Source organism: Olea europaea, chromosome 15 (assembly GCF_002742605.1).
Source record: "Olea europaea var. sylvestris chromosome 15, O_europaea_v1, whole genome shotgun sequence".
Taxonomy (NCBI): domain Eukaryota; kingdom Viridiplantae; phylum Streptophyta; class Magnoliopsida; order Lamiales; family Oleaceae; genus Olea; species Olea europaea.
The window spans coordinates 3,123,591-3,139,765 of NC_036251.1; the positions used below are offsets into that span (position 1 = coordinate 3,123,591).

The window sequence follows — 16,175 nt, forward strand, 5'->3', positions numbered from 1 at the left end:
TTTAATTCTATGTTTAAATGCCACAGTTTGTATAAATTGGAAAACAGTAAATAACACAGTATTTGATGACGAAGAAACCCAACGTGGGAAAAAACTTCGGGACCAAAGTCTCACGATCTATTGCTGTAGAAACCTCTTGCCTACTGGACCTCTTGATCTACCTCCATTAGCCTCCTACCGTCGTAGATTCCTCTAGTCACCTGCTAGACCTCTTGATCTACTTCATGCAGTTAGGACTGTTAATGGATTGAATTTTGATCCGAATTCAATGATATTAATGGGAGATGGATATAGGGTCTCAATCCGATAATCCGATTGAGATCCGAATCCGATAATCCGTTAACTAAATAAATCAAATATGTGTACAAGTCAATTCGATCCAATAACAACCCGATCCGATTTATTATAATAATATATTATATTTTTTATATTATCGCATAGTTTATGACACTATTTTTTTTTTCCATTTTGAAAATTGTATTATACTTTACACATAATTTTTAAATAATAAATAGTATAATATTTTTTTATTGAAAATTTTAAAGAGTTTTAATTTTTTATTAATTAAATAAGATAAAACTAATAATTAATTTATTGATTAGTTTACTATAGCAATTTGTTTTATAACATAAAAAACTAACAATTAATAGGCTATGATTTTTAATGAAAATAATAAAGTAAATCAGTAAACACTTAGAATTGACAAATGATCGTGATTAGTATCCTACATTGAAATATCACTAAATCATTGGAAGAGAAGAATCCTTTAAAAAATGAATACTCACATTGCAATATCACTAAAACATTTAAAGAAGAGTCTTTTAAAAAGGAGTTAAAATGAGCATCACTTGGATAAAAAATTGATTTAGGCCTTTTAATATAATAAGTGAGCTAATCAAGATAGTTCAAATAATTTTTAAAATAAATAAATAATTAAAATCCTGTTGAGACTATGATTTTTAATGGAAAAAAAATAAAATTTTTATTTTTCTAATTTTTTTTCAATTTCGGATCGGATATCTGATAACATAGTTAATCAGATTTGGATTTTAACATTCAAATATCCATCGGATTATCGGATCGGATCGAAAAATTATTCTTAACAGATTGGATCGGATTTGAGCAAATCTAATCCATATCCGATCCATTAACAACCCTATATACCCAATTTAATGTCTCCTACAACATCCTAGTCTTGTGCTGAATGTCTCAACACATTACGGAAGCACGATGTTTTGGGCTATGAAGATTGATGTTTTTCCAAAATCTAGTTGTCGAATCACAAGTGATGTGATCTAGAGAAGTTTTATTTTAGTTCAATTTCTTATTTTTGGCAATTTATATATTTTAGGACTCTATTTTTCGATTTTACTAGATTTCTAGGTTTTCTAGAATTTATTTCCTTTTAATATTATTCTAAGTTATTTAGTATAAATATGTTATTTTCTCATTATTGAAAAGAAGATTTTTTATGATGAATTAATGGACAATTCTCTCAAGAAGCTTTTGTTTTAAATTAGTCTGTTTTTCTTGAATATCGAACTTATCAAGAATTAATTGTTCGTGTGGCGTTCAAAACAACGGGTGTGATTTCAATTAATTATTTATAATCAAAAGATTGGCATGTTCATGTGACTAGGTTGGTTATTTGGTTCGTAATTATAGAGTTAGATCCACATTTTTGGGGAAATTTATCGTGTTGTGTAATCAAGATGTCATTCACAGCGCCGTTCTTATTGGGTTGCTTGGTTCCAATATTGTGGGTTGAGTCCAAAATCTTGTTCTTGGCTTTCTTGGGATCCGGTGTCAATATCCTGTGGGTTTGATAGCAACCGTGCTAATTAGATTTGCATCAACAAGATTTTATGGATGTGAATCACCAATGATTTTTGCCTTGAATCTCTTGAACAAAGATGTGCAGATGTTATGCTATGAAAGAATAATATAGCAACTCAGTTTCTCACGTCACATACTTCGGTATTTATACTTAGGGGTAAATATGTGTCCTGGGTCGTAAAAATTCACCTAGGGTTCGGTCGCATAAGATTGTCGCTCGAGCGACATCCTAATGAAAAGCGAGTGACAAGAGGGCGAAGAACGAGGGACGAGCTCTCTGTTTTGAACGCTCAAGCGATAATCATCGAGAGACAAGCGAAAATCCGGCACATCTTCAACCTTGTTCCACACTCAATTTTGAACCCTAACTCATCTATACTAATTGCAACCCAAGTCTTTGTCCTTTTACACATGATCAAATAAGTTCTTTTTGTTCACAGAATTGTCAATTACAACATTGGACCTAATTATATGAAATATTATTTAATGTTTTTATAGTGAATGTCTTTGATTTTGTCTAAATACTGCTTACATAAAATTTTAGAAAATAATTCGAACAAATTCAAAATAATTTTTAACATTTCAAAAGCCTTGTCAAAGGGTTCTTAAATCAATTTTCTTTAAAAACTCTTTTAATTAGACAAAATAGTTCTAAAAAATTATTTAAATAAATTTAAAAGCAAATTTCTCAATCTTAATAATAACTTTTGACACGGGCCCTCCATACTTAAATCGATTATTTATAATTTGAAGACAATCTTGCTTATAGTGTTTTGGTCCTAATGATATATAATTGTTTAAAGAGACCAAGCAACCTTTTTGTTGCTTGAGGAGGATTGCTCAACGTGTTTGTCGATGGGTTACTTCTTGCTTACTAACACGCAATATTAAACTAAAATATTATATTTGGTATCATATAATATGTATTAGGAGGTATTAATTGTATTATATTATGTAGTTATATCTCAGTGTATAATATTTTTTGAAGAAATTTATGAGTTTTATTGTATCCATTAGTTAATTTTAAACCGGTAAAATGCATAATATATACATACACAAATTTATCTCAAAATTGTCATCGACTTTGGGAGATAAATACCAATCGTAAGGTTTTAGACGACTCAGAAAGCACTGGATCATATAATGATCAATTTTGTAAGCCAACTTGGGTATTGAGTATTTATTTAGAATCGAATTTTTTGAAATGGGTAGTTGCAATTCCGGAAAAGAGTCAATTTTTTCTATAAAAAACGACATTACTTGTTACGATCTTGAATTACTACAGGTAAACAGTTAATCAATCATTCATTTTGTAACAACTAGTACACGATATAAATTCCATTAACTTTATCTTCCATCGAATATTAACATTAAATACGTTAAACTAGTTGATTTGAGACTCAAACTCAACCAAAAAACTTACATAATAAATTTTGTACCCTCTAACTGTTATGGTCTTACCCAATAATTTTTATTTATTTATTTATTATTATTATTATTATTTTGGGTGGTTGGCGATTGTCGATTGATGAGTTAAATTTTAAATCAACACAAATAAATTGGTCGGCAAATTAGTATTTTCTAAGCCCAACATTTATGGACCCAATTTTAATAAATTTAAGACAAATGCATCCCCTCGGAATCTTGAATTTTTTTGTAAGGGAAATGTTAAACAAGAACTTTTACTTCAATTTAAAATTAAATATTCAACTAAGTATAATAGAATACACAGCAAGTAAATTTAATCAATCTTTAATCACTCAACTGAAGTATAATCTAAAATTGCATCACGAACGAATAATTTGAAATCGCATGGACCAATAAACAATTTAGAATAAAGCCACTTAACTAGCCTTAAAAATAGGGATTGAAAAGAAAGATTGATGTATTAGAAAATGATGAGATATATTTTTTTTAATTTTTTAAACTGTCCAATCATGCGTAGACACTTATCCCACTTGAATTTGAGACTGAATGTATAACATAATCGAACAATTTATCGATTGCCATAATCTGTTTTTGTATATCCACATACAAGAGTAAGAGAGAAAAAAAAAAAAAAGAGACACTAGCCCCTCGGGGCACAGCTCAACTGGTGGATCAATCAACATTGTCTTACTTCCAGCGATAAGGTGGAGAGTTCGATTCCTGGTAGGAACCTGCGACCAAAAAATTTGGTATGGAGCAATCACTGTGGAGGAGGGTCTCTTGTGCGCAGAAGTGTACAGGCAATGGGGGAACCTGTGATCCAGTTGAGGCATAACCCGCGATTTACCCCCTCCAAAGTTTTAGGGGCAAGGGTCTTGGAGGTCCAGAATTTAATCTGGTATAAATTGGGATACCTGGATATTAAAAAAAAAGAAAAAAAGGAGACACTATTGATAAGGAGACCCTTTACGGCCCACTTTTGATTAGACTTTAAATCCCGTTTGAATCCCATTAATTAATTTATAATACATTTCTTTCTCTCTTTTTAGTTCCCGTTTGCTTCTTATTTTTTGAAAAATGAGAATGAAAAATATAGTCGTTACGAACCCCATATAAGAGATAGAAATTCAAATTTGGTGGCTTGATTTGATGGATAACGGTTATATTTTTCATTTTAATGAGAAAATAATGGGAACCGGACTTAATCACATATTTTTCAATAAAATAATTTTATATATAATTTAAAATTTTTTCCTTATTTTTTAATCATACATTCTTCCAAAAAAACACTATTCCAAAAATTATAATATTAAATAATGGAGGCCAAACAGCTAATAAATATACATATAATTAATAATTCAATAAATTAATACCTGAAAAAACCCAGGAAAGATTACAGTCTTTATATATGCATTTGCTTGAGTTAATATGGTAAAATGTTCTAGAATCAGTCATCATCAGAGGAAAAAATAAAAATAAAAAAATAAAACCTGAAGTGCCAACTGTAGAAGGGTACCTTCCATCTTTCTCAATGTCTTCCTTTCGTTGCTGTGTTGATGGTTAGGCGTTTTCTCATTACCTACCACTGATAACTCCACCCTTCTCTCTATATGTATATATGTTCATATATTTATATTCCTTACCAGAAACCACTGAATACGCTAATTATCAAAGCTATATATCTATAATTAACTATTATCCCCGTACAGCATTCTATGTACCTGTACCACAAAGAAAGCCCTGTCATTGTTGTCATCTATTTTAATACTCTTTAATGAGTCCTGGTGTGGAAACCACTGGCATTTGGTAATGCAGTGAAATCCCAGAAAGGAATTTCAATCGGGCTACCCAATTGAGGGGTGATTTTGAGGGACGGGAAAAGTTTTGATTCTTGGGATTTCTAGAATGTGGGGATTTTAATACGGACTGCTTGGGTATCTAGTTCAGAGATCTTTTCTCGAGGTCTCTGATGAAAATTATATGTAGATGGGACTTTCAAGATCTGGAATTTAGCTGCTGTTCTGAATTCTTTTCTGCAGAAGGTAACAACTTTAAGCACACTTGCATTTTTATTTTTTCAATTTTTTTTATTTTTTTAATACAGAATGCATTCAATTAATTTTTTGTGCTAAAATGATGTGCCAGAAGAAAAATTAATGGATCTAATTTTGAATTGCATAATTATCTAATCATTGATGAGCTCGGAATGTTCTTTTCTTGGTTATACTGTTGCTTTCCACGCTATTGACCTCCTGCATGATTTTTTTCTTGTTTTTTCTGCAATTATTTTGACTTTCCAGAATGCTCAAGTTCATCAATATTGATGTCCTGGACTATACTTTTTGTTCATTTGGTCTTTCCAGTTCATCAGTACTCATGTAGAGATTATTTGGTTGAATTATTGTCAGACTTTAGATTTGTCTCCGTAGTATAACTCTCCTTTGCAGTTATTAATAATTATAAGAAAACAACGATTATCAAATATGAGTTTTTCCTAAGAGTTTGTTTATTGCTTAATGAAGACAGGATTGTGAAATAGGTTTAGAATACAGTATCACTTCCAATGATCAAATGTGTTACTAATACTGCAGAGTTTTCGAGATCCTGAAAGATGGGTTCTGATCTGAATGAGGAACTCTCAAAGAATACTCGCTTTTTTGGTCTAAAGGTTTGGGAAGTTATTGGTATCATTGTTGGGTTGGTGATTGTGGCTATCCTATTTGCATTAACATATTTTCTTACTTCACAAAAGAAATTGAGAAGATCTCTAGACAAGCTCCCCCTTAGCCAAATACCAACTGTTTCAAAAGAAATTAAAGAAGTACGGGTAGAACAAGCTAATGAATCTGTTCCACGTGATGGGATTCTTCTCACTGTTCATGATAAATATAGTGATAAGGAATCGGACAAGGTTTTGGTCCATATGGAAATGCCGAAAGTAAAGGATGGATACAACGGCAGTCGATCTGGTTCATTCCATCACGTCGATAAAGATCATTATGATGTGCAATCAGGAGAAGAAGGGAGTTCGGGAACGTCCGCAGTTTATAAACCTTCTTCTTCTCATCCAATAACTGCTCCTTCACCGTTAACTGGACTGCCAGAGTTTTCTCACTTGGGCTGGGGCCATTGGTTTACACTAAGAGATCTTGAGCTTGCAACCAACAAATTTTCAAAGGAGAATGTTATTGGGGAGGGCGGGTATGGTGTTGTTTACCATGGGCAGTTAATTAATGGGACGCCAGTTGCTGTCAAAAAGCTCCTCAACAACTTGTGAGTATTGGAATTTGTTTTTTGTTTTTTGATATTTGGTGGAAATCTTTATGGGATGGTTTTCTTGTCAGTTCTGTGAAGTTAATACATATCACATTTTTCTTTTCAACTAGAGGTCAAGCAGAAAAAGAATTTAGGGTTGAGGTTGAAGCTATTGGCCACGTGCGTCACAAAAATTTGGTTCGACTTCTGGGATATTGTATTGAAGGAACTCATAGGTACTGTCTGTCAAAATCAGGTTACTGTTCTTGTACTTGTAATTTGCCTTTCAAATTTAATGCGTTTATTGAATGCCATCACATTTATGGCTCTCTGATAACTTGTTCCTGCCGTAGCAGGAGACGTGATTTTATTATATGCACATGGTCTAATGTGAAAGTTTTATTTTAGGCTCTTAATATATATATTTAGCATGTTTACTGCAATTGAAATCGGTTACCTTTCTCAGTAACATTCAATACAATCCTTATTGAACTTATTCTTAATATTTCAGGATGCTGGTCTACGAGTATGTCAACAATGGCAATTTAGAACAATGGCTTCATGGAGCTATGCGCCATCATGGATTTCTTACTTGGGAGGCCAGAATGAAGGTCCTCATTGGCACGGCTAAGGCGTAAGTTTGCTCAGCTGTTTTATATTTCTAAATTTCTTTTGCGATTTTTCCCCAAAATTATATATCTAAATATACATATGATACACTTCTTGCAGTCTTGCCTACTTGCATGAGGCAATCGAACCAAAAGTAGTTCATCGGGACATAAAGTCTAGCAATATACTGATTGATGAAGACTTCAATGCGAAGGTCTCCGATTTTGGTCTGGCTAAGCTGCTTGGTGCTGGGAAAAGTCACATCACAACTCGTGTCATGGGTACTTTCGGGTTAGTGCTTTTCTTCCTTTCCCTTGTGTTCTTAACAGTGCTTCTGAAGTCATCCACGGTTATTGTTTTTTAGCTGTTGAATGCTGAAGGTTTTGATCATGACCCAAATTCATTTTTTCACTGCTGTATCTATCTTTTTTTTCATTATAAGATCTTTATGAGAGGATCAAATTGCATTTAATATTCAACTTTCCACCCTATTTCATTTTCACTCATTTTGCTTCAAATGACATACAGATATGTGGCTCCTGAATATGCAAATACCGGCTTTTTAAACGAGAAGAGTGATGTTTATAGCTTCGGGGTTGTGCTCTTGGAGGCAATCACGGGAAGAGATCCTGTTGACTATGGTCGTGCTGCTCAAGAGGTATTAAATGTCACTAATATAATTCAGCATCTACAGCTATGTTGGATCTTCTCTTATATATTCATCATTAAAAATAAGGAAAATTGCAGTAACGGTCCTTAACCTTTTCAATTTTTGCAGACTTTACATAACCTTTAATTTGTACCAACGAAGGTCCATAACCTTTCAAAAATATGCATTTGAAGTCCAAATAGATAGAATCCATCTACTTTTTCATTATTTGGCCAAGAAAATGATTTTGACCACATTATTAATTATTTCTATAAGGGTAAAATGGTAACTTTATCTCTTTTCATATAAAAATAATTAAATAAAAACCATCATATTCCACAACTACTCCATCCCCATCCAAACCCCTACCACTACCCCAAAACCCAACCCTGGCTACCAATTGCTGCCTAAATCCGTCCACTGCCGTCGCCACCATCGTAATCCACATTCTCCACCACCTCTGCTACCTTCTTCTTCATTACCAAATAGAACCCAGATGAGAAATCAAAATCAAAATCGAGGCTACTACTGCCTCGCCTCGAAATCGAAGACATTACCACCTCCAACGGCAAGCTACCCCCATCTGCATGTGAAAATAACTCAAGTTCTGACCATCCACCATTCTCAAGTTTAATTTGTGGCTGCCATTCCGATATAAATGGCAAGGCATTTCTTCTTTGTTTTTCAAATTTCCTTCGAATTTTTTGCGGCAATTGAGCACCATAGCTTCAAGAAACTATAGCAACATGAGCCCTCCTCAGGCGACGACTAATTCATGGTCTAACAACTAGTCTAAGCCGACGGTGACAGTAGCTAAGACCGTTGAGAATGCTTGAACCAAGAAACAGATTTTGGACCATGAAAGCTTGAGAATTTGTTCTGCTTATGCTGCAAATGTCTAAGAGAGTAATTCATTTGCTGATTTTGCAATTGTTGCCGCTGAAGTTGGAATTGATCCTAGATTTGAAGGATTCGGTATGGGATAAGGAGATTTAGCCCAACAGTACTATCAGTTTGGTGGATGTCCTCTGAGTTTGTGGCAGAAATGTTTGGTGGTTGAGGATTGTAAGAGGAGGTGGATGTGTAGTGGTAGTGGTGGTGGTGCTTCCCCAAATCTGGCTTGCCTCTGCAGTTGGAGGTGGCTCTTGTATCTAGATTTGAAATGCATTTAGTCTCCTTGCTGGCTTGGTGATGGTGGTGGTTTGGTAGTTTTGCCGCTGAAATTATTTAATTTTCGATTTCTGCAGATTCATTGATGTGAGGTGGCGGTGGCGATGGCGATGGCGGCGAATGACTATTTGCGACGGGGTAGAGTGATTTTGGTTTTGGGTAGGGGGTGGGCTTTGGAAGGAATGGGGTTGGAATGGAAGATGATGATATTTTTTATTTAATTATTTTTATATGAAAAGATATAAAGTAACCATTTTATCCTTATAGAAATAATTAATACTGCGGTCAAAATCTTTTTTTGGTCAACTAATGGTTAAATGGACGGTTGCCATCCGTTTGGACTTTAGTTGCATATTTCTGAAATGTTAGGGATGTTCATTGGCACAAACTGAAGGTTAGGGAAAGTCTGTAAAAATTGACAAGGTTAGGGACTGCTGCTTCAATTTTCGCTTAAAAATTATTATGATGATAAATGTATATTGAATTTATTACAACAGGACTAATTATGCAATGTTTTTGAAATCCATAGGTCACTTCCTTGCCCACTTTTTATTATTGATGATTTTAGTCATTAGATTAATTTGATGATGTTGAATTTGAGATGAAGAAGCACTAGTTTCTGCATGAAGACTTCTATGAAAATAATCATGATTTAGTTTCTTAGCCCCTCTTTGGTACACATTCTTTAAAATTCATTTTTCCCAAACCATTTTCAACCACACATTCTCTTGATAAAATAAATTCGCATGTGGACCATAAATTTCCCTAATTTTTAACGCACATACTAAAAAAAATTTACTTTTCACAAAATCTATTCTCAAAAATTCTACATCAAGCATGCTGTGAAGATGTGAAGTAATATATGGGTTCACAGTAAAATTTCAGTACCTTTTTTATATAAACATGTCTCTTGGCTCGATCACTTCGTTGAATATTCCAGTAAAGAAGAAAAAGGTTCCAGCCCTTTCTCACCTCTTTCGACTTAAGAACATGAAGTTAAATTGGAAATATTTTACTGTTGCATAACATTCCTGTTTTAGGATCTTGACATCCAACATCCATTATAGACTCTCCTTTATGGTGCTATTTTATTTAATCGTAGTATCAAGTTTACATCTTATATTGGATATGATTTGGCAGCTATGAAAAAAATAAGTAAACTTTAAGCCCTTGTTTGAGCCCCATTTTAACAGAAAAAATGTATTTTTAAATAGTGATTGATGGAGAATGTGTGGTTAAAAATTAAGGAAAAGTTTTGAGTTTGTGTGTAATATTATTATATTAAAGAATATGTGGTTGAAAATGGGTTTTGAAAAAATGAATTTTGAGAAGAATGGGGCTCAAACAAGGACTAATTAAATCCCTTTGATTTGGGGTACCGCTCAATATTAAAAGATAGATGAAGATGTTACAGTATCACAAAAATTTTCACTGCCAGAACTGGTAGGATTTTTGCTTATTCACATGCTCTTCTGTAAATACAATTACACTCTTGCATTAACTTACTTGTGCCTCCTTTCCGTTATTAAATAAAGCTGTGACATAATTTTACTCCAGAAATTTGTAGAAGCCTTATTCTCAAACAAGCATGAAACGTATGCTTGCATATTCGTCCATAGGTCAAATCGGATATGTAATTATTTTTCTATTTCAATTAAGGGGCTCTTACTATCCTTATAGATTAGATGGATACTGAGGAAAAGCTAGAGGAAAAGAAAGCAAAAGCGATTCCTGTAGTAGCGGGGAGCGAAATGGGAGCAGCCTAAACCGTGAATTTGTTCTGTTTTGTTTTTTCTTTCAGATTTTATGCTATGCTTGTAAGTTAGTCTGCTTGATTTGTTCACATGATGGTAGACCTGAACGTTTCCTTTCGAAGCTCTTTGGTTGAAGTGCTTCATATCTGCACATGTGTTTCTTCGATGCATCTAGTCTTCAATTTTATTCTAATTTGGAACTTTTGACACAGGTAAATCTAGTTGATTGGTTGAAAATGATGGTTGGAAGTAGGCGCTCTGAGGAGGTGGTAGATGCAAACATTGACACGAGGCCGTCAACTAGAGCCCTCAAGAAAGGCCTCTTGACTGCTTTACGATGTGTTGATCCAGATTCTGACAAGAGACCTAGGATGAGCCAAGTTGTCCGAATGCTTGAATCAGAAGAATACCCGATATCAAGAGAGGTCAGTGTGTGATATATTCTTATTGCACTAAATTTGTTTTCCTTCACGATATTATTTTTTCTAACTTCAAAATGAAATAGCATAAAACCTAACGTGGGATGAAAAATTGATAATGAAATAATAATAATATTCCAGCTTGTGCCACCTTAGATCATGTCATCTAAGGCCATCCACTAAATTCAACAAAATTTATGCTCACCACTAGAGAATAAACAACAATCAACACGTTCTTTCAAATGGATGTGCAGAAGAGAGAAGACTATACCTTTTACTGTTCTTATTTACTACAGGCAAATGAGTCACAATGGTTGTCATCTAAACTGGTTGAAGTGATTAATTTTACCTATTAACTTAATAATATTACCTGTAAGTGACAATGAAACACTGCCTGGGTCTCTCTCTCTCCCCATTGATCTTATATTTTTTTTATCAAAGAATGTCTTTGTGTGATTTGTTTGTTGTATCGTATTCTTGGGAAATATGAAGATTGTTCATTGAAGATGTAAGAGTAATTGACAGTGTTAAAACTATCTATAGTGTCTAGATTGGGTTTTATGATATCTCTAAAATTTCTTGGGTTGAAGAATTTATTTTAAGTAATTTCCCTTAATCCTATTGTTTCTATACTACCTCACTAGAACCTTTCATTCCAGGCATAAATACACATCCAATACTTATCTTATAGCAACTAATTTATTTTCTTCAGATTTGTAGATTTACATAATATGATTTATTCGATCCGTAAGATGTGGTTTGACAAAGTCAAATTCTTCTACAAATTTTCAAGTGAATCTTGGGATAATTCTGATTGGTGACACTACTCTTTCACACTTCTCTTATTTTTTATGACATTTCACCTTACTTTACGTTATGTAATTACAGATTAAATATATTAATAAGACAGGTTTGACGATGCTAGACATAAATTTTTTAAACCTGTGCCCCATTTTAACTCTGTATTGTCTTAACCATGTTATTGCCACCCATTTAAACTTAACAGGAAATGCAAAAGCCACCTTAAACATCTTCAGTTTGTTTTTTACAGAAAAGTTTTAATAGTAGTTAGAATCACAATGAACTGAAGTTTTGGGGTCAACTGCCACTAAGCCCGGCGACATTCGGCTTAGGAAGATTGGCCATTATCTGAGTGGTACCAAGTGCAAAGCTTTAAATTTCTTAGTCACTGTCTCAACTGAAACAATTCGTAAACTATGACATAGAGGAGAGATTCCGAAGTATGTAGAGGGATGAATTACAGTAGGTAAGATTTTGATTACATAAATGTGGTGTTGTTCAGAGAGAGCAAATTCTGAATTAAGATGGCTAGGATGGGTAGTGATCATTGTAGTTTTGGAATATTTTGGTTGTGTTATTCCCATCTTTTTCTTGGATAAAGTTTAGGAATAGAAAAATTAGGGGAAAGTCCGTAATCCACCTGCAAATTTGTTCAAGTTTCGATAGTTCTTGAAACTTAACAAGGCTGTCAGAACTGATTTTTGTGGAATTTTATAAAGAAAAGTATTATCTCCTACACTAATGCACCAACTAGGCGTGCTTTTTCTTAGTTAAAACACCATAAAACGGTTAGGTGCAGTTTTTGTGCCCCCACCTAATGCCTGTTGGGTGTGTGGATGTGGGTGTGGTTGGCAATAGCCATACCATGTCTCTAAATAAAAACGAATGTTACAGTGAGGTGGACTTGGGGCCTTATCTTGGACTTTGCAAATGAGCACAATTAAAGCTGAACCTCTAAAGTTGGAGGTACTACCTCCCTTACAATACATCCTAAAATAACTTCGAAAAAGCTATCGTCATTAATGTAAATATCGATACTTCATTTCTTCTGCCTATTTGAAGAATTTTAATCTAGCCAACCTTGGTAATCCTTCAAGCTAATCGATACCCAGGAAGGCCAAATTACAGTTAAGCCATTCGTACTCTGTCCCATGCTTGCCAGAAGACCCTGAATTGCAACTATGGTTGTTTCTTTTTGTTGTTGAAAGAACTGTGCATTTTATAGCTTGCTTGTGCAATACATTTCTGTTCGTTCGTGAGTGCATATATGCCTTTGTGTTTCGTTGTCACTATATTTAGATATATTTGATATTGTAGATTTCTCCTCTTCTGCCCATGGTTTTTTCCTGTGTTGGATTTTCACGTAATTCTTGCGTTCTTTTTCGTATGTTATATATGGCTTATTTTTGTTTTTCATAACAAGTTGGTATTAGAGCAGGGTTTGATTTTCACATCTTTTAGCTAATGAGATATCCGATTTTGCTCCATTAGAAATATATAATACGAGAACTTCCTTGAAATAGCCACAAAAAAATGAACGAATTTTGGGTATTTTTGTACTTGAATTATCTAGGATCGAAGGCACAGAAGAACTCGAGCAAGTAGCACGGATATGGAATCCCAACGGGAGAACTCGGACACCGACAAAAGTGACAACCAAGAGCTGAGGTCAGATAGCAGAAGAAACTTTTAAATTTAACCAAAGATGATTACTTATATTGAAGGCTTGGAATCATTTGAACAGAAATATCATTCTATAAAATATTTAAATATGGTGGTGTGTTATTTCTTTACGAAGGCAGTCAGGCACTCTATGACAGGTCGTCGGAGGAAAAAGGAGTATGAGTAGACAAAGGCAGTGAAGATGGATTTTTTCTTGTAATCTTTATGGCATATTTGGTAGAGACGGTTGACTAGTACTCGACAGTATTACAAAAGAAAATAAGTTAAACTATTGCTAGTCATAATGTCGAGTCCTATTTAGTAATGCATATCAAGCATGCACTTAATGTTTCTTGTATGAAAATTGAAAGAGAGATGATAACTGACCATGGAAGTGGTGCTTTTGTGAGAAATTTGCAAACAGTTAAAAAGAGGTTTGTACAGATACTGGTTCTTTCTTGAGCTATTCCATGGAAGTAATGTCTAATAAATAATTTAATGTGAGTCACTAACTTTTAATAGTGTTGCATCTAAGTCGCTCATTTTAGTTTCGTGCACTCATGCCATCACCCTTCAATTTGCTTGTAAATCTAGCCATTCCACCATCATGTGCATATACCAACATTTTATTTATGTATTGATTATTTGATCAATGTCATTTTAATCAATCAACATATCTGCATTTCCAATATTTCATATTTTAGCAATCAATATGTTTTTAGTATTAAATATACTTTATCATGGTGATCTCATCAAAAGATTAACAATATTACTATTGATAAAAGTGATATAATATAGAAATAAAAATATTAACAAAATGTTTCTCCATTATCGTAGATGTGTCACAAGGTCAATGATGTTATGTCCTTTTGACCCTTCTTAAAATTCATATTTCTTCAAATTCATTTTCAATGGAACATTTTATGGTACATATAACTTTTAACTACTTTTCAACTACATATTTTATCAACTTCTATTAAAACCTTCTAAAGATTTAATTTTATCCAAATCAAATAGGGGCTTAATTGATCAAAGTTGCAGAAATTACATCCAAGGCTAACACTTGATGTTATACATTATAAATTCAGTAATGGGCTACATGCAAATTACTAAAGGAAAAAAACCATTCAAACAGGGTATTTTGACAGGGAAATGGACATGGCGCCGCATGCGCGAGCACCCCTCCAATAGGGGTGCCATGTCCATTTCCTCGTCAAAATACCCTATCAGCCTAGCATCTTTCATTACCTAAATGCAGACATTTCAAAAATTTTACATTCTAGATATTATTGATCTCGAATTAAACTATTGGGATTACATGTATTATCTAATTGAATAGGTAAAATCATCGAAATTCACAAGGTTAGAATGAAAATTCACAATAATGGTCAAAGTTGTATACATAAATTTTCGAAGTCATGCAAATATATCCAAGAATCTGTAGACTATATTCTACATCTCAAATTAATTTTTAGGTCACTAGGTAGCTTATCATTAAAATCATGTCATAGCTTATCATTAAAATGATATCATACTTATCATTTGTGCACCAATAAATTATCCTTTATTTATGACCCTATTGTAACTATTGATTTGTTAGTTACTTGAGCACGTGCACATGTGTGTGTATCATGGTGGTCATTATTTTTGCGAAGGACCTTCAAAGGTTCTACCTAAAATCCATATATTACTTGAGCTGTCTTTAATTTTTACATGATAGAAGTTGTATTTACATACTAAGAAATTTGAATATGAAAAGCGAAGAAAACAATACCACTTTTGAAACTATTCTTTTTATCTACCTTTAAAATTTTCTCCTCTTGTGCTCACATACTAAGAAAGACACGCGAGAATAACAAAACTATTTACTCAATTTATAGCCAAGAATATGCGCTCAGATTAAGAATAGACACTCGCAACCAAATAACCCTTCTAACTTTCAAAATGTTTTGTCGATGGTTGACAATAACACACCCAACAATGACACAACCGAAACAAATGAGAAACAGTTATTTTTTATTGAATAATACTATTTGCAGTGAAAACAACCGGCAATCGCCCTATGTGGCGTATACTTGTCAGTTTTTCATTTGATGTATAATTCAAAAAATAACTATCATATTTATGTATCAAATACCAAATTGCCAAGTGTATGCCATATAGGGCGACTACTGACAGTCTTCATTACGAATAACATTACTCTTTTTTATTCTATACCAATAAGTTTGTCCAATAAAATTTTTTAATTTCACAAATTCATTGGGTATTAAAAGTGGGCGAGACTTTCAAAAGAAATTCGGGCGTGTGGTGGCATAAGAGGTAACTTCGCAATAGGGAGTAATCTGAGTCAGAATTTAGCATTAATTGCTTCCAATTTTACCGTTAGAGAGAGAGAGAGAGAGAGAGAGAGAGAGAACATATAAGGTAACATGAAAAATATTTCCTTATTTTGATCAACGATTGTTTCCATAAAGTAAAGAGTTTCAGGGGTTGCATGAGTCTCTGTTCCGAATTGGAATTTGATTACCCCAGACATCTATATAAGAGGGAACCTTCCCCCAGTCAGTTCACAGAAATTTTTTTACTGCAAAC

At 33.5% G+C, this 16,175-nt stretch overlaps 1 protein-coding gene across 1 annotated transcript; it reads left to right on the top strand.

Moving 5' to 3' along the window:
• Window positions 1-4,739: 4,739 nt before the first annotated feature.
• On the top strand, window positions 4,740-14,095 carry LOC111409843 (probable receptor-like protein kinase At5g18500). Its single transcript, XM_023039925.1, has 8 exons — window positions 4,740-5,306; window positions 5,856-6,537; window positions 6,651-6,755; window positions 7,031-7,153; window positions 7,249-7,419; window positions 7,657-7,786; window positions 10,914-11,126; window positions 13,495-14,095. Exons 2-8 carry the CDS (start codon window positions 5,876-5,878, stop codon window positions 13,612-13,614), a joined length of 1,524 nt encoding a protein of 507 aa, XP_022895693.1. The 5' UTR covers window positions 4,740-5,306; window positions 5,856-5,875; the 3' UTR covers window positions 13,615-14,095.
• The last annotated feature ends 2,080 nt before the right edge of the window (window positions 14,096-16,175 follow it).